At 34.9% G+C, this 25,177-nt stretch overlaps 1 protein-coding gene across 5 annotated transcripts in view; it reads right to left on the reverse strand.

Annotated features, from left to right (window-relative positions):
• The window catches only part of ARHGAP24 (Rho GTPase activating protein 24), a 512,696-nt gene that overhangs the window by 29,547 nt on the left and 457,972 nt on the right, over positions 1–25,177 (reverse strand). For all 5 annotated transcript variants that reach the window (XM_042935991.1, XM_042935993.1, XM_042935992.1 and 2 more), the window contains one exon: positions 21,147–21,354. In XM_042935991.1, the coding sequence (XP_042791925.1) occupies positions 21,147–21,354 (208 nt within the window). The remainder of the gene's footprint in view (positions 1–21,146; positions 21,355–25,177) is intronic.

A 25,177-nucleotide genomic window follows, 5' to 3' on the forward strand; every position in this document is an offset into this window, starting at 1 on the left:
GTAATGAAATGTTAGCAGAAAGTTAGAAATGTACTTGCAGATAATGTGACTTATGGATTAATACAATATTAATAATGTATTTGAGGTAGAAGACTTCCAAAGAAAGGAGGCAGTTCTGATATGGAATAGTCACAAGGACACAAGTTTAAATCTGGCCACTCTCTTACCCACTGGAGCATACTAGTTATGCTCCCGTCTGCCCAGTGTTCCCTGATGGAAGACAGGTGGGAGAAATGTTGGTCAGGAGACTCTGTTAAACCAAATTGTCACACTGACCTTTCCTTTCCTACTTCTAGAATTACTTATGTGTATAGACATATGTGTGTATAGACTTCCTTATAATGCCAGCTAAACACATACAAAGAATATTTGATAGTTTGATATACAACCCAACATACCACACACGTGAGCACGTGCATGCATGCATGCACACATATGTGCCCACACACACTTACATGTGTATAAGATAGATAAAGTAACAAAATACTCTGCTGTGTAGCTCTAGGAAGATATTCCCTTGAGCAATATGAGTTTGGTGATCCCAAACAATAGACCCTTCAAATAGAAAGTAGCTAATATCCCCAAACAGAAAAAAAAGAGATATTTGTCCATTTGTTATTTCTTATGAATATTTCCCATAAGCAAATCTCTCATTTTATTATTATTATTATTATTGTTGTTGTTGTTGGCCACCTCACTCTCCTCTTCCTTATCTGGCCATCATTCTTTACCAGTCAACTCCCCAGTTTTTCTTCCTCTGCTGTCCTCTAAGTGCTATTTTCCTGGACCCTATACAGACTCTCTGAGTTTAGCTATCACTTTTCCACAATGACTACAAAGTACACCTCTCCACACCAGACCTTTCCATTTAATTCATAGATGTTCCCTTTCACACTTTGAACTCCATATAAACACAGTTGGATAAAAACAACAAAAACCTTGCAATAAAATTATTCTTCCTTTACCATTTTCTCAACCATGCATGGCATCACCAGTCACACCAATAACCAAGAAACCTAGAAGTCAGCCTAAATTTTGCTCTTCCTGAGACCCTAAATCTAACCATGGTTAATGATTCTCAGACTGAACTTCACAGTGGAATCCCCTGGAAAGTCTTCAAAAATACTGAATCTTATATATTCTGATGTAAAACCTTATGAATCATTTCCTTCTTCAGCAGTCTCATTGACACTGCTCAAGTTCAAGTACATATCACTCATCTCCATTGATGTAACAGCATGCTAGCTGGTTTTTCTGTTGCAAGCCTGTCTTCCTACACCCAGTCCCCTGATGTACACTTATAGGTGGTAATCATTAGTAGCAAATAAATATCAATGACAAACAAAATGCCCTTTTGTATAGCTTTTGAATGCTATGTTTGAATACAAAGGGCAAATGTATGAGCATATAGAGATAAATATATATATATATATATATCACAAAGAAACATACACTTAATAGAGAGTCAGAGTTGTCATCATTTAGTTAGTTTGGGGTAAGAGCATTGATTCACTTTATAAATAGCTGATGTGTCCTAGTAAATTAAAGTAAATTCTTGTATTAATGAATGAAAATAAAATCTGACTTTTTTCCATTACAGTACCAACATGCCTTCATTGGAGAGGAAAGGCTAGTGGGATTGAGGCATTTATAAGGTTGATGTAGAATATTCAGAAAAGTTTCCTTAAAGCAGTATTATATTAGTATAGTTTTTTTTTAACAGATTACCTTGTACATACACACACGCATTCACTTCCAACAACAACAAATGAAAACCTTAAGTTGCAAGTAGTAGATGAGTTCTGGAGATCGAATGCACAACATACTGAATATAGCCAATAATACTACTTAATAAACTTCAAAGTTGCTAACAGCACTGATCTTAATTGTCTCACCACAAAAAAGAAAGTGTAATTATGTGAACTGATTGGGGTGTTAGCTAACAATATGGTGGTAATCATATTGCAATATATAGATGTATCAAACCAACACAATGTATATCTTAAATTTTTACAATGGTGTATGTCAGTTATATCTCAATAAAAATAAATTAATTTAAAAAGAACATAAGTGTAGTCAGCTACAAAATTAATCAACATGGCTATTAAAATGAGTTAATATGTTCCTCCAAGTCTGGTGATTTGGGACCTAAGTATCAATGTTATATATTAATTTACCTTAAAAGCAATATACAAATGCACATGGTACATTCTTGTATTTTAAATGACATTAATATTGTCCAAACTTTTTCAAAGTTTATTTATTTTGAGAGAGAGGGAGAGACTGCATGAGTGGGGTAGGGGCAGAGAGTGAGGGAGAGAAAATTTCAGGCAGGCTCCATGCTGACACAGTGCAGAGCTGGATGCGGGTCTTGAACTCATGAACTGTGAGATCACGACCTGAGCCGAAATCGAGTTGGATGCTTAACTGACTGAGCCACCCAGGCACCCTGTTATTGTCCAAACTCTTAAGAGCCAAGTTACTAAAATTTTTTCCCTTAAAATTTGTCTATATAAATTAAATCTGAAGTCAATGAAGCTACAAAGATTCTCTTATTAAACTGAAATCTTACTCATATCAATAATGTATATAATTGCTTAGAAAAAGTATTGGCCTCACGAATTCTTTGAAAGTCACCAGAGATAAAGAGATTAGAGATAGTCTGTTTACATACCACAGAGATTTTATTTTAAGGGTGTGGGTATCTCTACATACCATATATACACATACCACACACACATACCCCCCCCAACAGACATTGTATACATTAAGTCTATATTTTGTTCTTTTTAGATTAAAAAAAAAAAATGTATCCATGGTATGAAGTATGAAGAATGGTATGAAGAAAACTAAGACTCTTATTGATTGATTATGCATGTTGGACTCTGTTCTTTTCCTGGTGCCAGCTGACAGTCATTGCATTTATTTATTTGTTTCAGGAGAAAGTTCAAGCCTTTGAGGTTCCACAGTGTGTCTATAGTTTCCAATGGGCAAACTAGATAGTTTTCTCAGGATTTTTAGTAAACATGAGCATTCTTAATCTAGGTTGGGAGTTCTGCTGAAGTAATATCTACATGTTAACACTTTCTCTGGCTGTTCTGTGGAATGTAATTTCCTAAATTCACCAAATGTAAAGTAAATGCTAAAAAAATCTAAGAATGATGAAAAAGATGAGAAGATTATTGTTGACTTAGATGACATAAGGCAGATATAAAGAAACTATTCACAGTAAGAGGTATCTCACATTTCCTCTAGGATTGGCTCATTAAGAAAGACAGCTGGAAGAAATACTACACATTATCTAAGTATATTATGATTATGCATTTATATAATTAAATTTTATAAATGGTGAGCTTTCAGTTCTTACTTAAATGGGATATGCTATCTTTCCTAACATTTGACTCCTGACATACTGAAATTGAGGGCATTCTTTCATAGAGTTTACGTGACTCTACCAGTTTCCATGTCGTAACATTAGTAAATGTGTATATCTGACATTTTATCACATAGCCCTTTCTTGTTTCAATTGTACCCAGGACTTTAAGTGCTATGGGTTCTAATTTCAGTTAATAGGGTCCTCAAAATCTGGGCAGTTAATGAACTTGGCTTAGCTACAATAGAGAAGTTACAGCTATGTCTAGTTACTTCACAATTTTATATTGTTCACTTACATTTTTTTCCCTTACTAAACTCTGCAGATAGAATTTCAGGAGAAACAAAAAAAATGTGATCATCGTAATACATCCAACAATTTTTTTTTTTTCTCAGAGATTTCAGATTATGAAGCCAAGGATTTCCCAGAGAAACATTGCTGAGGTTCTGATATTGAGGGGGTATATTTATGCTAAAAATGTATTTTAAAATTTTCCTAATAGCATTTAAAACCCACATACATACTTTAATCTTTGTATTTTAAAATAAAAAATAAAACACAGCCAAATACACAATAATTTTCTAGGTAACAAAGACTAAATAGATAGTAATCAAAGTTCTATATATAATTATATATATAATTAATGCATATATTATATATAATTAATAATTTATATACATACATATATATCTGTGTGTGTGTGTGTGTGTGTGTGTGTATATATATATATATATATATATATATATATATATAAAATTAATGTGTCCCCAACACTAACTCTATTGCATATTGCCCATTTCCTTCCATTACTGCCACAAGTTTGGAGAATTCTGATGATCTGATTCTGGGATAAACAAACAAGGATGAAACATTCTTTTTCAGAAACTTTATTTTTTTCCAATAAAGTCAGTAAGGTAGAAAACAAAATCTTTGATGAGTAAATAGAAGCCTTGTTTTCCATTGCTGAATCTCTAACAGTATCAGAAGGAACTTAAAAGGATTTGCTGATACATTCAGATGAGTCTACAAATCAACACCCAAACCACCCAAGTCCATGCAAAGGCATTCCTTCTCTGAACACTTCAACAGGCATTTTTTAAAAGATTTTTTTTAAAGTTTACTTATTTTTGAGAGAAAGACAGAGACAGAGAGACAGGGAGAGAGCAGGGCAGGGGCAGAGAGAAAGGGAGAGAGAGAATCCCAAACAGGCTCCATGCTGTCAGTGCAGAGCCTGATGAGGGGCTTGATCCCACGACCATGAGATCATGACCTGAGCTGAAATCAAGCCAGATGCTCATCTGACTGAGCCACCCAGGTGTCCCTCGTTCCCTCAATAGTTTTTTGTGAGAACACTTTTGTGTTATAACATTCTCAACATATAGGCTAAATGACACCATTCCAGTTTATGTGTGTGTGTGTGTGTGTGTATATATATATATATATATACACACACACACACTATATATATATATATATATATATATATATATATATATAACAATATATATATAACTATATATATAACTGTATATATATATGTGTATATATATATATATATATATATATATATATATATATATAACTATATATATAACTACACACACACACACACACACACACTGAGGGAAAGGAAAAAAATCCAGCTGTATATTTATTGTGAGTCTCATATTAAAATATGTCATGCTTTTTGTTGGAAAGGACACTTTGCTTCCACATATACAGAAATTTATTATATTAGTGGTGTTTTCTACTTGGACTATTTTTAGAGTGTAAGTGGGAAGAAAGAGAGACAAATAATTTTATTGAGAAGTAGGAAGGGTTTTTTTTTTTTTTTTGGTTGTTGTTTCATTGTTATTGTTTTGTTATAAGTCAAAATCTAGTTCACTCTGGGAGTATGATACATCCATATTCACAAGAGCATTTCTGGAGTACAAAAAAATAAAGGCACTGGATTTAATTTAGAGCTGTGACTTTTAAAAAATTACAAGCCATTCATAAGATTATGACTCTACATTGACACAGGCAGGCATTTTGCTTTAGTTGACAAAAATGATATCCTGACTGAATTTTAGAAGTTGTTTTGAAACATGACAATTTCCAGACTTCCTATGAAAATAAGCACATGAATTGTCTACTTATTGAGATATCAGAAATATTGGCATTATTTCATTCAACAAGTATATTCAAAATATACTCCTTATATCCATTTATTCAATAGAGGTTTATTGAGTGACTAGACTATGTCAGACATTGTTCTAGGTGTTAGAGATAAAATAAAAGGTGATCAAGATTCATAAAATTCTCTACCTTCTTTAAGCTCATATTCCACATAAGTGTAGAGTTCTGCTTTATGAATACAGAGTTTTATTTTTATTGTTATTTATTTATTTTCAAAGTCTGTTTATCTGAGACAGACAGAGAGAGAGAGAGCGAGCGAGCATGTGTGTGCAAAGTGGGGGAGGGGCAGAGATAGAAGAGAGAGAATCTCAAGCAGGCTCTGCACTGGCAGTGCTTGAACCCAGAAACTGTAAAATCATCATCTGAGCTGAAGTTGCACATTTAACTGACTAAGCCAGTCAGGTGCCCCTGAATACAGAGTTTGAGATGAATATTCACAGTGATATCTTCATATGCTATCCCAGAATGCATATGAAGATGCATGGTCCCACGATATCATAGTTACTTATCTCAAACCTAAATAAATACTCCCAGAACATTATTATTGATTCTTCAGCCATTTTCAACCATTTCTTTATAATAAATTATCAAGATAATCAGAGAAATCAAATATTTTAAAACCACATGACTTCTAAAGGGCATATATAAATGGTTCATAAGCACATAAAAAGATACACATCAGTAGTCATTAAGGAAATGCAAATTAAAACAACAATACCATTTCACACTCACTAGAATGGCTAGATTAAAAAAATTGGCACACTCATACATTGCTGGTAGAAATATAAAATGATGCAGCCATTTTGGAAAACACTTTGGCAGTTCTGCAAGTGCTACACATAGAGAAGACAAGTCTATCTCTAGGTATATACCCAAGAGAAGTGAAAATGTACATCCGCACAAAAACTTGTACATGCATATTCACAGCAACATTTTTCATAAAAGCCAAAAACAGAAATATCTACCAACCGATAAATGGATAACCAATATGTAGTATAGCCAAGGAATGAAATTCTATTCATCAATAAAAAGCAACAAACTACTAGTGATATATGCTATAACAGGGATGAAACTCAAGAGCATTACGCTAAATGAAAAAAACTGGATGCAAGAGACTGTATATTGAATAATTCCACCTATGTGAAATGCCAGTAAAGGGAAAATCTATAGAGACAGAAAGTAGATTAGTGGTTTCCTGGAGAGGAAGGGCTGCTGGAAATAACGGTAAATGACATAAAAGATGGTATTCAGGTGATGAAATGTTCTAAAACCGGTACGTAGTAATAATGGTTGCATAACTTGGTAAATTTGTCAAAAATCACTGAATTCTACCTTTGAAATGAGTGAATTACATGATATATAAAATATGACTCAATAAGTTTATTTCAGAAAATACATGCCTTTGAGGGACATACTTTCACCCAGCTCATGCAAGAATATCTACAATCTGACTTATAAGACACACACAAGCACCCACTTTCAGAATGTAAAACATTGCAGGTATCTTATTTCTTTCAGTAGGAATTGCCATGGAGATTTCAAAACAGAAAAATATCCTAGATGAAAAACACTGAAGGGTTTAGGTTCAAGCATAGGTTCAAGCAGATTACTTTTCCTTATCATATAAAATGTTAGAATCATCATTATCATACACATGATACCTACAATGGCAATAAATGTTAAGTGTCTTATTCCATTATATCACTTGCTTCTGGTGTCTTGTTCTATTTTGGTTTATTTATTTATTTAGTTTTTTTTTTTTTAATTAAGTTCCTTTATTTCAATTCCAGCAGAGTTGACACACATTTTGTTTTCTTTTTAAGTGCATTAATGCAACAATTCTGCGGGTTAAACATTATTATTTCTGTGTTACACATAAAACTAAGCATTTTGAGAAGTGAAGTAACTAGTCCCAAATTGTTAACTTAGGTAGTAAATGGTGGGCCCAAGCGAACTCTCTTATTCCTACACTGCTTCCTTACAAATAAGTACACAAACACCAACTGATATGCCAAATACTGGGAAGCTTCCTGTTAATTGACTATTTTTATTCATAATCCAATCAGGTTTCAGTGGAAGTGAGCTCTAAATTTATTAAAAGATAAATTGAAAGGAAAGTGAAACTCATGTCCTGGCTTCCAGTGTACAGGCTTTTAGATACATCACCAAGAGTGAGCACAATGAAACATGATAGATTTCTAACTAACAACCTGTACTACATGAAATATTTAGTAAATATCCATTCATGTGAATATCTTCCACATACAAGATATTTTCCTTTAAAACAGATTAATTTTTCCGACCCTGGTATGCTTACAAAGGGGTTTTGTGAAACCCTAGTGAGTCACATTCATTGTTCAAATTAAGTAAGAAGCCACGTGTTCAGGGAAGTGGGTCTGTCAGTGTTACTGAAGAGTAATCTGACTGTTTTTCCCAAAGTGTGGGATATTCCAAGTATGATTCCACACACAGAGATCACTAAGTGACATCAAATCACAGTTTGCTGATTATCTCTCACCTCTTCTGATTACGTCACATAAGAAGTACCAGTTGGAAATGAGTGTATATTTATCAAATTTACAGAAGGCCTTAGGGTCAGTCTTTGGAAAGCAGCTGTATTCAGCTGGCATTTAATAACATGTTTTGTTGTTACTTCATTTATGCTATGTTGACCTTGTAATTTATGGCATGTGGTGCTGGTTTTCAACTAACAATAATGATATGCATATCCTTTTACAAGAAAATTGATAAAACAGTGAATAAATTTAAAGAAAAATATTAGAACTAGTACAGATGTTATATGGATATTGCTAAAATCATGACGGTACTATGTGAATGACAGAAGTTTGAGATGTACTCTAAGGTGATGGTTATCAAATCCGGTCACACCATCATAATATCTAAGAATTGCATCAAAAAATAGGAATGTTAAGAGTCACCATAGTTAAACAGCCGTTCAGGTCATTGGAGGGCTGGCTCTCTCCTGGCTTAAGAGAATCATTTAGGGTGCTGAAAACAGATAACCAGTTGACCACCTACACATTCAGGGCTTGCCTTGGGCAAACTCCTGGGAGACAGTTTTTGCTTTTCCAACTCCACATGCCCTGAAGCTACCACTTGGTTTCTTCACTTTCCTCCATCAAACTCTACCTGTGGAGCCTTTATTCACACTGTGATACAAAGGCTCTATAACTGTGTAGTTTGCTACTGAACTCCCCCGTGTTTGATTTTTCACATGGATCAAAGGATAAAGGTGCAGGAAAGTTCTTTTTCGGTTGTTCTAAAATTTCAGGCCCATTTCAGGAGGTAGGAAATAATATATTTTACACATTAATTGTACACCTCAGAAAATAAAATATCCTTCACAGTAGATTAAGACCTGACCTGCTGAGTCAGAAGTAACATGTTGCTTTCAATAATGCCATGAGGATGATTTTTTTTTCATTTCATGTATGAGAAAACTGAGGCACATCACTTCAAATGAGCACTTCTGACCCCACATTATGACACCCTATAGTCTGGCTAGTATTACCCAAGTTATGAGTTGAGAACCTTGCATATAATAATTACTTGGGGATTTGTTTGAAATTCAGATTCCTACACATCCTCCACCCTTTTAAATAGCAGTGAGAGCCAATGGGGTCTGAGTATCAGAAGCTTGTGACACCTCTTTGGGTCATTCTTATGCAAATGAATGTTTGAGAATCTCTAGGGACTATAATGTTCCCCTCCGTTCAAGTACACTTTTTATAACTCAGGTCAGTAATGCTCAAAGCTGTATTGCTACTCAGATGATAAAAATTAAAATATGTCTGGTTTCTCTGTCTTCTAAATTTTAGACTTAAAAACATTTTTTTATTTCTACAGACTTGCAGTTTGTTTAGTGATCTTAATTCAGTCACCAAAACAAATACAAAAATAAACAAAATGGTAGAAGAGGAGTAAAAGGATTGAGGGCAAAATGAACAGAGTATGTGGGAAGGTGTCTGGGGTACCTTGGACAGTAGTTATCTTAAGGGATTCTTGAACAGAATGTGTAAAGTCATTGACTTCTACAAACTTCTGTCCTTGCTCTTGAACACTGTGTGGTAAGTGCATAGTTTTTTTGTTGCTGAACAATTAATGTTCTTTTGGTGACGCCCACATGGTCATTCTTAACCTTATCTTCCCAGCTATTCCAAAATGCATCTTCTTTAACAGCTGATGCCACCTGGAGAGCTTTGGAAAGAACATTCCGCTTCTAATCTGATTTTACACATTCTATATTTCATTTTTATCCCCTCAAAGTGAGAAGTTTAATATAAGATATTATACTTTAATTTGTTTTCATTTCTGAACAGAAATAATAGAGAAAAGAATGGTTAGGAACTATGATATCTGTTGTTTTTTTACAGGTGACATAAATTGATAAAATACAAATTCTTTTAGGTCAATGAAAAAGTCCTTTCTCACAAAATTCAGTTTGGTCAAGGAGTCTGTGGGAACACGCCATCTAACTGTAGAAACAAAAAGCCATGCATAGATAAAAGTCTTAAACTTGAACCTCAGAACTTGAAAAATATCATGAGATAATTAAAGAGCAGAAAGTGTCTGGTTTAATAAAAGCTGGTGCATGTGCCTGCAACATCTCTAAATTCAAATAATGTATGTTCCAAATTTCTTTTTCTCAAGTAATCTTTTTTTTTCCTCCCATAGGACAACATATGAAAAGTCTTCTAAATGGATCCATAGCTTCAAAAACACAGGCTGATTTATGAATACAGATGGTTGTTAGCATTGGACTGATGTGTGCAAAACACTGAAAACAACAGGTAGAGTGAGACAAAGCAATGCACTGATATGATGAATTATTATACAGTCCTTGAAATCAGGTTTGTGAAAGCTACTTAGTGATATGAAAAGTTGTTCATGATATAACATTAACAAGAAAAGGCAAGACATAAAAGCCATGTGATTCTAATACTTTATATATATACATATCTGTATTTAGATATATCTGTATGTTTAAGTCTCTACATATTACATATTTACACATTATATATTTCAAGAACTCTCTGGGTTATTTAATTTTGAAATATCCATCCTACCTTCTTATATTCTTCTATATTCTAAACTGTATATAAAATGTTATAATTTAAAATATGATGTTAATAATATTTAAATTAAAATTTAATAACACTTTATACTGTTATAATTTTTAAATGCTATTAAGAAAGTTCACTTTAAAGTCAAATTTTAGGGCTTAATATTGGAGCTTCAGTAATATTAGGTCTTAATATCAAAATTAAAGATTATGTTTGTAGAATGCCTGTCAGAATTTCTTTCCATATTTTAATACATATGGAGATTAAAGCTAAATCTTGTTGACTTTTTAGTGAAGTATAAGCATTATGAGAATACACAGGGGAACATATTTACTCATTCTCACTCTTTTCATGTATTTCACAATAAAAATTTCTGTACTTTGCTTTATATCCTACTATCTATTGAAAACATTATACACAATCTGTGTTTTTAAACTTACATCATTTTAAAATCATTTTAATAGTGAGCATTGGTGAAACTAACTTGAACTAGCAAATGTTCCAAAGCAGTCTGTCTTCACATTTGAAAAACTGAAACATGAGCTAGCTAGGACTTAGCCATGAGAAATTTCAAATTCAGACAATTTATTGAAAAAGCAGATAGGGTAGAATACTCTACTTGGACATGTTCTGAAAATAATCTTACTCTCCTTGGGAAATTATGGATTATTTATTCCTCTACCAGTGGAGTTGATAATTACATTTTACTACACATATGTACCTCTCTTCTTTATATTTCCGTGTTTATGGATCTGGAAGTTCTTTTTTTTTTTTTTTTTTTTTATCAGCAGAATCCAGTAATTCACATTTGTGCCTCCCTATGACTGCAGGACTCGAGCTTGACAATTTATTTATCAAAACAAGGATATTTAGATTGCCAGAGTGTGATATTGTGATGAAAAAGAGAAATATACATATATACATTTTTCCTGGTTCTTGGCCAGAACTCCTAAAACCTTTGTAATTCCCTAATGGTACAAAGTAATAGAAACATCTTTTGTTATAATATTTGGTTTTTATCCCTAATTCCTGAAGTAGTTCTATCGAAGAAGATGAAAGAAAAGTCTTCCTTATTCATAAGTAGCCTTTTTCGGGCCACTGGGGTGGCTCAGTCCATTGAGTGTCTGACTCTTGATTTCAGCTCAGATCATGATCTCACAGTTCGAGTCCTGCATGGGGCTCACTGCTGTCAGCACACAGCCAGCTTCAGATCCTCTGTCCCTCTCTTTTTCTGCTCCTCCTCCATGTATGCTCTCTCTCAAAAATAAATATTAAAAAAATAAAATAACAAGGTCCTTTCAACCACACTGGAGTTTATGTTAATGAGGTCACTTTTGGGAAGCCCCTAAGACAGGTAGGGCTGGTTGCCAGAGGAAGCAACCTTGTAATTAAGGTGTTGGAACTTTCACTCCTCAATCTCTGGGGAGGAAGAGGGAACTAGACATTCAGTTCAATCCCCAATGGCCAAAGATTTAATCAGTCATGACTATGCAATGAAACCTCCCTAAAAATTTCCTAACTAAGAGGTTCGGAAAGCTTGTGGGCTAAGTGAACACATCCTTGTGCTGGGAGGGAGGTAGCATGCCTGACAAAGCCATGGAAACTCTGCACCCTTTACCATACTGCCCTATGCATCTGTTTCTAAACAGATCTATTCCATCTGGCTGTTCCTAAATTGTATCCTTTTAAAATAAACTGGTAATCCAGTAAATAAACTGTTACCCTGAGTTGTGCGAGCTCTTCTAGCAAATTATGAAGTCCAAGGAATCTCCAGTTTAGAGCTGGTTGATTAGAAGTACAGGTGCCAACCTGGCACTTGTGATTGGCATTTGAAATGGGAGTGGGGAGAGGGCAGCCTTGTGAAACTGAGCCCTTAACCTGTGGAGTCTGCAATAACTGGACAGTTAATATCAGAACTTAATTAAATTGTAGGACACCCTGTGGGTGTTCACCAAGAATTAGAGAATTTCTTGCTGTGGAAAGCCTATACATTTGGTGTCAGAGTGCTCTGTAAGTAGAGTAAAAATAAATAAATAAATAAAAATTTAAAAAATCCCTTGTTTTCCTTTATAGAGTGGGCATTTTTTAACATGTAAAGAAAATTATTCCATTTACTTGTTAAAAATATTTCAATGGATTTCCATTTCACTTGAAAAACAAATTAAATTCCTTCTCATAATCTATTGGACTACAAATATCCATCTCTTCCAGCTCATCTCCAAAAACTGTACTTGTCACTCACTGTACTCTAGCCACAATATCCTTCTTTACGGTCTAAGCTAAGCTATGCTCATCTCAAGGCCTTTGTACTTGACATTCTACCTACAGTGTGCCTCTACCATATCTTAGATATGGCAAACTTCTTTTTTTTCAATATGAAATTTATTGTCAAATTGGCTTCCATACAACACCCAGTGCTCATCCCAACAGGTGCCCTCCTCAGTGAGACATGGCAAACTTCTTCCTGTCATTCAAGTTAAACCTAAAAGTTATATTCCCAGGAAGGAGACGTGTGTTTCCACCACTTCACTCAACATACTAGCAGCTCAACTTTAACATTCTTTGAAATTATTTACATATTGACTACTTACTGTTCATCTCCCCACCACTAGTGATACACACCCAGAAGAGAATTGACTTTGTCTTTTTTACATAGAACAGGGTCTAAGACATACTAAACTCTCCAAAATTATTTGTTGAATGAATGAATGAGATGGACTGTCAGATTGACAAAGGTAACTGTCAATAATTTGTCTCATCCCTATAACATTCATGTAACTCCTTCAATCAAGAAGTAGAACCAATTTTCAATCTTTTTTAACTGAACTGGCCTTATGATTTACTTTTGACCAGTAGTATTCAGTGGATGTGACATCGTGCCAGTTCTGGGCCTCACCCTTCAAGGGCCCTGATAGCTTCCACTCTTACTGTCTTTTAGTCCTGGGCTACTGTGTAAAAGGTTCTAATAATTGGTCAAAGAGAGAAGTTCTGTAGGATGCATGACTGCAAAGAGAAAAAGAAGCTCAACTCACCATCAGCCATTTCAGCCAGCCCAACCTAGACACCACACTTGGATACTGCACCTACAGGAGGTCATGGCAACTGTTACCGTGCCCCTGCCAACACTTCCCACATGAAGAATCTGCAAGGTTGCTACTGTTTTAAACCAAAAAGTTGGGACTGGTTTGCTATATCTGAAACAGTCACTGGATCCAGAAATTGGGTGCAGCTGCAACAAAACTCTAATTGTATGGCGTTGGCTTTGCCCAGGCAGTGTCTGGACAGTTGCAAGGGGACTATTAGATGATTGGAACTTGAAATGAGAAAATTGCTCTTAGAAGCTAAAGAAAAATAAAACCTTATTAAGCAGTGGTGGAAAAATTTGTAAGACATGGAATATAGAATATAGAAACTCAAAATATAGAAAATGTTCCTGATGAAGCTAATTAGAAACTGTTGAACTCTGAAGGAGGATTTGAAGAAACTATAGTGGCCCTGGGATAGTGTCTCCAGCTGGTAAAATAGTATTAAAGTAAGAAACAGCCACAGAGCAAAGATAAAATCCAGAGTGCTGCCATAATAACATGACCTGAAGGTAAAGACCCACTGATGGTGTGAATGTAAGACTCCTGGTTAGAACTTCTCTGAAAGACTTAGGGTAGCACCTTACAGATTCTCTCACCAATACAAAAGGATTTAGAAAGAATCTTAAGATTGTTCCATAGCACTCTGACTCACAGACCCAATATGGCAGGACCTAACACAAATGCACTTATGGGTGTGACTTTGTTTCAGTGAGAAGATTATAACTGGACACTTCCAAGGTTTTTAAAGGAACTATGGCAACTTGGAATAAAAGGGACAGTATCAGTTCAAAATGAAAAGAGGCTTTGAGACCCCAACTTTTTATGGGCAGGAAGCAGGCTAAGAAACCACTTAATTAGAAAATTAAGAGCCATTTCTTGTTGGGGTTGGGGTGAAGAAAAAAAATAAAAGAAGTCTCATAGAGCAGAACCAGGGGTCTAGAGGGCAGACCAAAGAATAGAGAGGAGCCAAATGTTAGAGAACCAAACCCTAACCGAGGCCCATTTCCCACCCCCCAGAGGAGGAGCCCTGACAACATGTGTCCAGCAGGATTTCAGAACTGCTATGGATGAAAATCTGCTCACAGTCCTCACAGAGTAAACAGATACCATATCTGCTATTAAAAATGAGAAAACTAGGGGTGCCTCGGTGGCTCAGTCGGTTGAGCGTCCAACTTTGGCTCAAGTCATGATCTTGCGGTTTGTGAGTTTGAGCCCTGCGTTGGGCTCTGTACTGATGGCTCGGAGCCTTGAGCCTGCTTAGGATTCTGTGTTTCCCTCTCTCTCTCTCTCTCTGGCCCTACCCTGCTTGTGCTCTGTCTCTTTCTGTCTCTCAAAAACAAATAAACATTTTAAAAGTATTTAAAAAATGGAAAAAAAACCTAGATTATATGAAACAACTGTTTTTTAAGATACTGGACAATCGTACAAAAATGTGACCCTTGAGAGTATGGAATCAAATGAGGTAAGTGTTACAATTACTCCAGCCTTGCACATTGTCATTTACCAGAGCCTGGGACAGGGATGGGAACCCTAAATAGAAAACAGCAGTCTCACTGAGCTAAGAAGACAGAGAATACAGTTTGGAGGGCTTGAAGCAGCTGGCATTTGTGATGTAGACTACTAGAGAGGAGGGAGCTTTGCACAAAATGACTTCTTGAAATCTACATACAGGTCTTCTGTCTTCATCTGAATACCAACATGAGCCTGCAGAAAGTAACACGCTATAGGGCTAAACACAGAACAACTACCAGGGAAAGAACAACTATCAAGGATAACAGAGTGTAAGAGAAAAATTTTTAAAAAGAGAAAATCAATGACACTAAAACTGGTTCTTTTTAAGGTTTAACGAAATTGATAACATCTGGATAGACTGAATAAGATAAAAAGATGTAACAAATTGCTAATATCAGAAGAAAAAGAGAACACTTTACTAAAAAAGCCTACAGACATTATTAAAAGAGGAATATTATAAAGAGCTTCATGACAATAAATTTGAAAAGTTATATGGAATGGGAAAATGTCATGAAAGAGACAAATCACCAAAACTGGCACAAGAATTAGAAAAGCCATCTCTCAGGGCGCCTGGGTGGCTCAGTCGGTTAAGCGTCCGACTTGGGCTCAGGTCACGATCTCACGGTATGTGGGTTCAAGCCCCACGTCGGGCTCTGTGCTGACTGCTCAGAGCCTGGAGCCTGTTTCAGATTCTGTGTCTCCCTCTCTCTCTGACCCTCCCCCGTTCATGCTCTGTCTCTCTGTCTCAAAAATAAATAAATGTTAAAAAAAAAATTAAAAAAAAAAAAAGAAAAGCCATCTCTCTCTCTCTCTCTCTCTCTCTTTTTTTTCTTTTTTACATTTACTTATCTTTAAGAGACAGAGTGAGACAGTGCACGAGTGGGGGGAGGGGCAGAGAGAGAAAGAGACACAGAATCTAAAGCAGGCTCTAGGCTCTGAGCTGTCAGCTGAGTCCGACGTGGGGCTGGAACCCACAAGCTGTGAGATCATTACTTGAACTGAAGTCGGGGGCTCAACTGACTGAGCCACCCAGCTGCCCCCATGCTTTTTTTTAAAATTTTTTTTTAATGTTTATTTATTTTTGAGAGGCAGAGTGTGAGCGGGGGGCGGGGGGAGGGTGGGGAGGGGTGGGAGGGGGGTGGGAGGGGCAGAGAGAGAGAGATGAAATCTGAAGCAGGCTCTAGGCTTTGAGCTGTCACCACAAAGCCTGACAGGGGCCTCGAACTCACAAACTGTGACATCATGACCTGAGCCAAAGTTGGACGCTTAATCCACTGAGCCATCCAGTCACCCCAAGAAAAGCCATCTCTAAAAACTTCCCCACAAAGACAACGTCAGGACTAGATGACATCACTGGTAAATTTTAGCAAATATTTATGGGGGGAATAATACAAAATACACATACTCTTTCAGAAAATAGAGGTAGGGGGGACACTTTCCAACTAATATGGGGACCAGAATTTCTCTGATAACAAAACTAGTCAAAGATACTATAAGAAATCTACAGGTCAATACCCTTGATGAATATAGGTCCTCAATCCTTAACAAACTATTTGCAAGTCAGATACAGCAATATATAAAAAGGGTAATGCATCATAACCAAATGTGGCTTATCCTAGCAATGTAAAGTTGGTTTAACATTCAAAAATAGATTAATGTAATTCAGGACGTTAACATAACAAAAGGGAAGAATCAGATAATTTCTGTAATAAATGGATCTTATAAAATATGATCCTCATTTGTTATTAAAATTGTAGGCAAAGTAGAAATAAAAGGACATTTTCTAACTTCATAAAGGTCATCAGGAAAAAACCTATAGCTACCATCACACATAGTAGTGAAAGACTGAAAACTTCCGTCTACATACAAAAAGAGTATGTATACCTACTATTATGGTAGATGAATTCTTAGCAAGTACAAGCAGGTGAGAAAAAGAAATACAAGGCCTACACATTGCAAAGGAAGAAATAAAACTCTCATTATGTACAGTTAATAAGATTATGTATGTAGAAAATCCTAAGCGATCTACAAAAATCCTGCTAGCACTAAAAAATGAACTTGCCAAGTTGGTAGGACAAAAATCTATACATAAAAAAAATCAATTGTATTTGGATAATCTAGCAGTGAGCAATTATAAAATTAAATATTAAAAAACAATACTATTTACAGGAGCATCTATAAATAGCAAATACTTGAGGATAAATTTAACAAAATGGAGCAAGATCTTACATCAAAAAATACAAAATGTTGCTGATATACAAAAAGTCCTAATGAAATGGAGAGATGGGCCACTTTTATGGATTAGAAGATTTCATTGTTTTAAGATGTCAATTTTCTCCCAGTTGATTTCTGGATTCAATAAAATTTCAGTCAAAATCCTAACATACTTTTTTTTGTAGACATTGACAAGCATATGCTAAATTTCTTTATCTTTTTTAAAAGAAGATGTAAATGACCTAGAATAGGCAAAACAAATTTGAAAAAGAACAAAATTAGGGGATTTGCTTCACTTGATTTCAAGATTTTGTTATTTTTTAATCTTTATTCTTGAGAGAGAGTGAGAGAGAGAGAGAGAGAGAGAGAGCACTGGCAGGGGAGAGGCTGAGAAAGAGGGAGACATAGAATCCCAAGCAGGCTTCAGGCTCCGAGCTGTCATTACAGAGCCCAATGAGGGGCTCAAACTCACGAACCATGAGATCATGACCTGAGCCAAAGTCAGACGCTTAATGGACTGAGCCACCCAGGTATCCCTCAAGACTTTAAAGCTATAGTGATTTTCTCTTAAAATAGCCTCCTACAAATCCTTCCTTCTCTGTATGTGCTTACCCCTCTTTCCATCAAGTGGTGTTTATTTTCCTTCTCCTCAAATGTAGGCTGGCCTGTTTTGTGACTTGCTTTGACCAAGAGACTACACCAGAAGTCACACTGTGTCATATGGACCCAGCCCTTGTGAGACTTACAAACTGCCATTTTTATTTTCTTGGAACCCTGAGGTATCATGTCAATAGGTCTGACTAATCGGCCAGAGGTAAAGGCCATACATATAAGGAGCAGCTCTAATAATAGATGTGAGATTTACAGAGAGAGATAGAGGGAGAGAGAAAGGCCCAAGTGGATTTCAGCCATGTTAGCCATGCCAGACAAAGCTCTGCACATCTGAGTAGAACCATCTTGTATCCTTCAGACCTAACTGATCTCCATGAATCAACATCATGTACAGGAGAAATGAGCACATCCTGGCCAACTCCTGCCCAAAGTACAGAACCATGAGCAATAACCAGTTGTTATTACTTATGTCACAAAGTTTGGGGGTAGTCTGTTATACAAGTGTAGAAACTGGAAACACTGAATCACTGAGCAAATGAATGACACTCTCCTTTTCCTCCTAGGATGCTAGCAACATTACCGTATTGTGCTAACATTGAAATACTCTATGCAATTCTCTTCTATAGCTTTTCTAGTTGACAGGTAGCTTCCATAATTACTCTTTAGAAGTTAAAAGTTAAGGACATTTTTATGCAGTATAATATCAACAGGTAATTAAAAGATCGTTCAGGTTAAATTTCTGATTGTAAAACGGTGTTTACTGGAATCACAATATTAAAAAAAAATTCATTATCCCACAAAATCAGTGTTCATCTTTTGTCACATTTTCATCAGTCTGTTTATGCATTAGTGCATTTTATACAAAAAATACTTTTTATAAGTGAGATAATATTTTACATAAAGATTGCACAATATTTCACTGTCAGCTCAGCTATTAAGAACCTGATTTAGAGATAATTGCTCACAGAGCATACCTTTTCTTACAGGTATCCTAAAATTTATAAAATACCCTTCCATTCTTTCTTATTAGTGAGAATCTTGTTATAAGAACCAAAAGCATAAATGCCTATAGCAAAATAATTTTTAGTAAATATACTTTTCTATAATGTCATCTGTGTTTTTTGGCCATATATAAGAAAAAGCCATTGAAATTTATCAATGTCACATGAAGTTTATGGTAAAAGGTTTTATTTATCCCATTATATGATATTTTATTATGAGGATCCCACTGACAAATTTCTTTTAATTTTGAAGCTAAAAAATTACATTTCTTCTAGATAAACCATTGTGTATATCCTGTGAATAGACTTGAATTTGCAACTATTATTTAGTGTTGTTTTTCAAAGTATAGAATAAGACATTGGGCACCCCTGCCAAAAGCATATCTGTATTCTTGAAATTTGTTCTCTGATTCTGGTTTTGAATTCATTTATTTGTCTCCACATTTAATTTTTATCTCTCAGAGATAATTTATGAATGTCTATAAACTGTAATACTTCTGTAAACAGGTAGGATTTTAATCAATTAATTGATCCTGTCTTATTTTTCCATTTATCATTTCCACTTATTATTTTATAATTAGCATTTTTCTAAAACTTTCATAATTGTATAACATTTTGTTATATTAATGCAGTATTATTTAATTGACCATACTCTACTTCTGGAGATAATAGATTGGTGTTCATTTTTTACTATTATAAAAATTGTAATAAGAAACTTTATACGTGTTTTTGTCCACAGATCTGATTTTTTTCTAAGACTAGAATATCTTGCTAAAACGGTCTTGAAATATATCATCAAATTTCTTTAGAAAGACTACAACAATTTGCTCTCTCGCCATCAGAGTGCCTACCTTAACATACCTTGCCAGTACTGAGTATTATCACTGTTCAAGATTTTGTTAATGTGATTAGTGGGAGGACATTAAATGATTTAATGTGCATTTCTTGGATTATTAGCAAAAGCCCATATTTCCAATAATGCTTCCTTTGTCTCATATCATGTATTCAAGTGTCTTCTTGTCTACCTGTTCTGTAGATCTGGCTCTATCCATGTGCTAATTCTATGATTTCAAAGAAATAATAGTATGCAATTGTCAGTTTTCAAATAATATGACTGTTCTTATCCACAAAGTCTAATACTGAGAACCTCCCCTGAGGAAATTATCAAAATATAGAAAATACTAATGTGAATGTATACCCCCTACAATACTATTTATAATATAAATATAAGTGATATAAGTGATAAAAGTGATCGTATAAATATCCAAATTGTTGAAATAATTATGAATAATATACATGTAGAATGAAATATTAGATGTGAAAAATTATGCTTATAGAGGTTGCCAATCATCAAACATTAAGTTAAACTATACTAGAATGTTGGGGATATTTCAAATATTAATATGAAAAATATCAGCTATACTATACTACATTAATAATATTAGGAGAAAAAATATTATTTTCTACTAAATTAAAAAAAGTGAAGAGAAGGAGGTAATTTATAAAATATTACCATAAGTGTTTAATTCTTAGTGGAGTTATGGATGCTTTATATTTTCTTTTCTGGAACTTCCATTATTTCCTGAATTTCATCATGCTATATGTTTCTTGTTTCCTTATAAATCTATTCTAGATTAAGGTGGAGCTATATATTTAAAAATATGATGCTTTCATTATGATTAAAAACAGTTATTGTAACTACATTGCCAATATCCCGATCTCTGCTTATTAATACTTTTAATATCTCTTAGCTGAAAGAATTAGGAAGACACTGAACAGGAAAGACTCCTATTTTAAAAATTCACTTTTCTGATGCAAAAGCTTAATAGAGTGTTAATTTAGTTCCAAAGGAAAAGAATAAATAATGTTTTAAGGGGGACAAAAAGTATGGAAGAGAAATACATCTAAAGTGTCAAATTTTTGACTCTGTAAATTAATAAAAACAATCGACCCTCATGTGGCTATAAAATCCATATTCTAAACTATTACAACATCCATTAAGGTTATATCCTCTCAGCTCACTGCATCTCTTCTGTTCGGTTTGGATTTCTCAGTGAAGGATGATTAGGAAAATCTTGAAAGCTACCTGTCAAATGATGGCTTCTCTCCACAGTCAAAGGCATCCTGGAGCTCCTTAACGAGGTTAGCCTGGCCTGGCAGTCGGAACAGACCCTCTTCCTTCAGCCCCCTTTGTCGGATAAAGTCCACACACTGCTCCACCAACATTGGAGCCAGACGGTTCCCATATCTCTTCTCATAACGGACAGTGTCTTCAAGTTTCTGTCCAAAAATGCCTGGAGGAATAAAGATTACAGTGAATGTGAAGAATCATTTCATTTTGTTACCTGAAAACAAAAAAACAAAACACAAAACACAAAAAAAAACCCAAAAAACAAAAAACCCTCAATGTTAAGGAAAAACAAAGATTGAAATGCTGGCAAGCATGTAACAATTGGTACTTCACATTTTTACAGAATCAAATCCACTATATACAATTCTCCAAATGGAAAGGATTTGTCATATGCTGTTCTTTCCCCCTATATTCCATATTTAATCCCCAAACCAAATAGAAATATAAAGTTGGAGATATCCCCTTGGATGTAAGAAACACTGCAATAAATATAACTTTAGTTTTGGGTTTTCTTTTCTTTTTCTTCTATTTTGGAAAAGGAATTGTATTGAAAAGCAGAAATATTCTGCAGAGAATAGTCAAATTCTACTGTTGTTACAGTTGTAACTTTACATCCAATTTTCCTTTAATTTAAATATTATTCATTTCTTTGTTCACCTTTTGTTTTCAATCAAGTGATGATGCCACGATTATAATCAAGTTGATAAAACCAGGAAAAAATGCCCAGAATTTTCATCCACATAAAATATTTCAGGCATTGTTTGCCTTTTAAAACCTTAAACTGTTAATTTATTTGAAAGGGAAAAATCTAAACTATGAAGCAGTGCATACCAGAAGTGAGGAGGTGGGATCATGGTGGTTTACCCTAACAGATAGGAAGGAATATTTCATCACACATTGTCTAGAACTGCCAACACATGGTGGTAATAAAAAGCAGGCCAATTTTGCTCAATTTTATTACTGATTTTAAAATAACCACAAGGGATGAATTCTTTGCTGCATGCATTTGGAGCTGAACATCCATGATTTACCCTTGCTACCCCACTGATTAAGAAACAATTCCTCTAGCTATTTGTAGTTGGTGTGATCGCTTCAGGATTAAGTCATGGAGTTGGAGCGCTGTTCGTGCAGGCCCTCAGGGCCCACAGTCCCAATGGAGTCACTGTTGTGTGTTCCAAGGCATCTGGAAGTGGTGTTCCTACTGATGACGAACAGGTGACTGGGCTGGAAATGGGAGGCCATGATGGTTGCATGGAGGGGACTGGACCCATAAAATATACTAGCCCCAAAGACCGTGTTGGGCACCAAGGAAGACCCTAATATTGTTCCTTCTGTCACCAATAAGCAAATAGTGGGCTGTATGTGCGAAGAGGACAACAGTGCTATCATCTGGGTCAAGTTGCACAAAGATGAGACCCAGTGATGCCCTAGCTGTGGACTCCATTATAAGCTGGTGTTCTACCAGTTAGCCCACTGAGCCTTTCTTTACACTAATTTACTCAAAATGTGCTGTAAACTTTTCTTCTTTCCAAAAAAGAATGACATTGTATTGGTTCTTCTCAAAAGAGAAAGGGAGGGAAAGAGAAAGAGAAAGAGAAAGAGAAAGAGAAAGAGAAAAAGAGAAAGAGAGAAAGAGAAAGAGAAAGAGAAAGAAAAACAATGCCTGTAAAATATATTAATATAAGGTGGTAGCTTGGCAAAAATGATCAACCTATGAAAAAAAAATGTAGGAAAAGCCAAAGCAAATGTCACTCCAATGTTCCCAGATGGGATGAATATCACTAAATAGTTTTAATGGTCTAATGATTTCATAAAAGGGAAAGAAAAATTAGTGTTGCATGTTGAAATTATGTGAGACTCCAGAATACTTGGAATTATTTTGAAAACATTAGGTTAAGAATTTGACAATAGAACACATGTTTTACCTCCCTATCTGTAAAATAATTTATGTATGGATTCAGCAGTGCAAAACCATCACATGCCAAGCAATAAACACTGCTACCGAAGAGAATATTTTCAGCCCTGCTAGAAACAATAACACAACAACAAACCAAACTATTCAACACCTGATATCAGATCTAGCATTAATGGAATTAATTTCCTTTTAGGAAAAAAGGTTGACTGAACTAATATTAAAATTCAAATACATTGAAAGCAAAATTAGAAAATGGCATCTTCTAAGGGCAGGAAAATTAATGTAGGTAACGGTTCTATCTAGTCGACCGCGGGCTTTCGAACAAGCAGCTTCTCAATGCTGTGTCAAACATTGTTTGATAACTCAACAGACATTCATACCCCCACTTTCTCTTGTCATTTCCATTTTAGGGGATGGAAAATTAAATGCCTCTCCCACTTTTTAAGAAGGCTTCTAGAGTCTCTAGGAAGGCTTTGTTGTTTTTATTTTTGTTGTTGTTGCTGCTGTTGTTTGATGAAAGAGGAAGACAGCTGGAATTGCCAATCACTCCTTTTTCCTATCATGAACTTGGACATGCTCTTTACTAATCTAAGAGTCATCTTTTGATCATTAGATAATCATTCATGAGGGAAAGGTTGAAAGATTCAGAGACAAGAGGGATGAAATCATTGAACCACTGACCCAATAACAGAAGCATCTTCTTTATGATTTTTTTAATGTGAGAAAAATGCATGTTTAATCACTGTTAGCTGAGTTTTCTGTTACTTACATCATTGTGAATTCTAGCTCATGAAGTGATAATAATGATTTTGAAGGTATTTTAGCATTTTAATAACAAAGTTTGGAGACTGGCTATGAGATTGGTTATGAACGGAGAATACTGACTCTTTTTCTGTGGAGTTCTTTGATGCTTATTTGGCTGGGAAGTTTGGATTTTATTCTGCCAAAATTCAGAAAATAGCCTTTTAAAGGCACTAAAAGTTCAGTTTTAAAAATAACAATGTTGACATCTGGGAATACATCTTATGCATCTGTAGTTTTTCACTCATTGTTTAAATTGATAAATATATTATCTAAAGTTTCTCTCTAAATCCAGCAGAAAATCTACTAAAGATGTTACAATTCAACATCTATGTGTGCTACAAATGAGAACCAAACTTCCAATATTTTGTTTCATACAGTAATAAAAAACAGTCAACACTCTCTTCTTAAAATTTTCAGGATTTATTTTTCCCCTAACAACTTAGGAACGAGATAAAGCAGTAAGCTTTGCTTTATAGCTATTCTCTCTTTCTCTTTCTTTCTTCCTTCTTTCTTTCTTTCTTTCTTTCTTTCTTTCTTTCTCTCTCTCTTTCTTTGTTTCCTTCCTTCTTTCCTTCCTTCCTTCCTCCTTTCCGTTTCCTTCCTTCCTTCCTTCCTTCCTTCCTTCCTTCCTTCCTTTCCTTCTGTTCTTTTTCTCTTTCTCCCTCCCTTTCCCTCTCTCTTTCTCTCTCTCTTTTTTTTTATACATACAGCCTTGCATTTGTGGTAAGCATATACTTAAGAAGTATAGCAAGAAACTTAATGCCAAAAGCCCTAATTCCATTTATTTAGTGCTTATTACATACTAAGTCTTTGACATATATTTTCTTATTTTAATAATAAATATGTAAGGTAACTATTTTATACATGAGGAAATTGGGGATTAAACAAATAGCCCAAGGTTAGTTACACAACACCAAGTGTCAGAATGAAAGTCCATATTCAGATTTATTCAGCTTTAAACCTTCGCTCATTCCCAAATACTAGTCTTCTTCCTCTTTATTTAATCACAATTATCATATGTCTTCATTTTCTAGTAATTTAAAATATTAGTAAATTCTAAAAATGAATAAAATAGAGTACCTTTTCTGTGCCATAGAGAGTTCTAACAGCTAAGATGTACTTATGTATTCCAGGCATGGGTACAAGTGGTTTACCAGTATTTCTCTCATTTAAAAAGCTCACAGCACTCTGAGGTGGGCACCACTATTTTACCAAGGAAAGGACTGAAGCACAGAAAGGTTAAGTAATTTGCTGAATGTTACATAGC

The sequence above is a fragment of the Panthera leo genome, chromosome B1 (genome assembly GCF_018350215.1).
Source record: "Panthera leo isolate Ple1 chromosome B1, P.leo_Ple1_pat1.1, whole genome shotgun sequence".
Taxonomy (NCBI): domain Eukaryota; kingdom Metazoa; phylum Chordata; class Mammalia; order Carnivora; family Felidae; genus Panthera; species Panthera leo.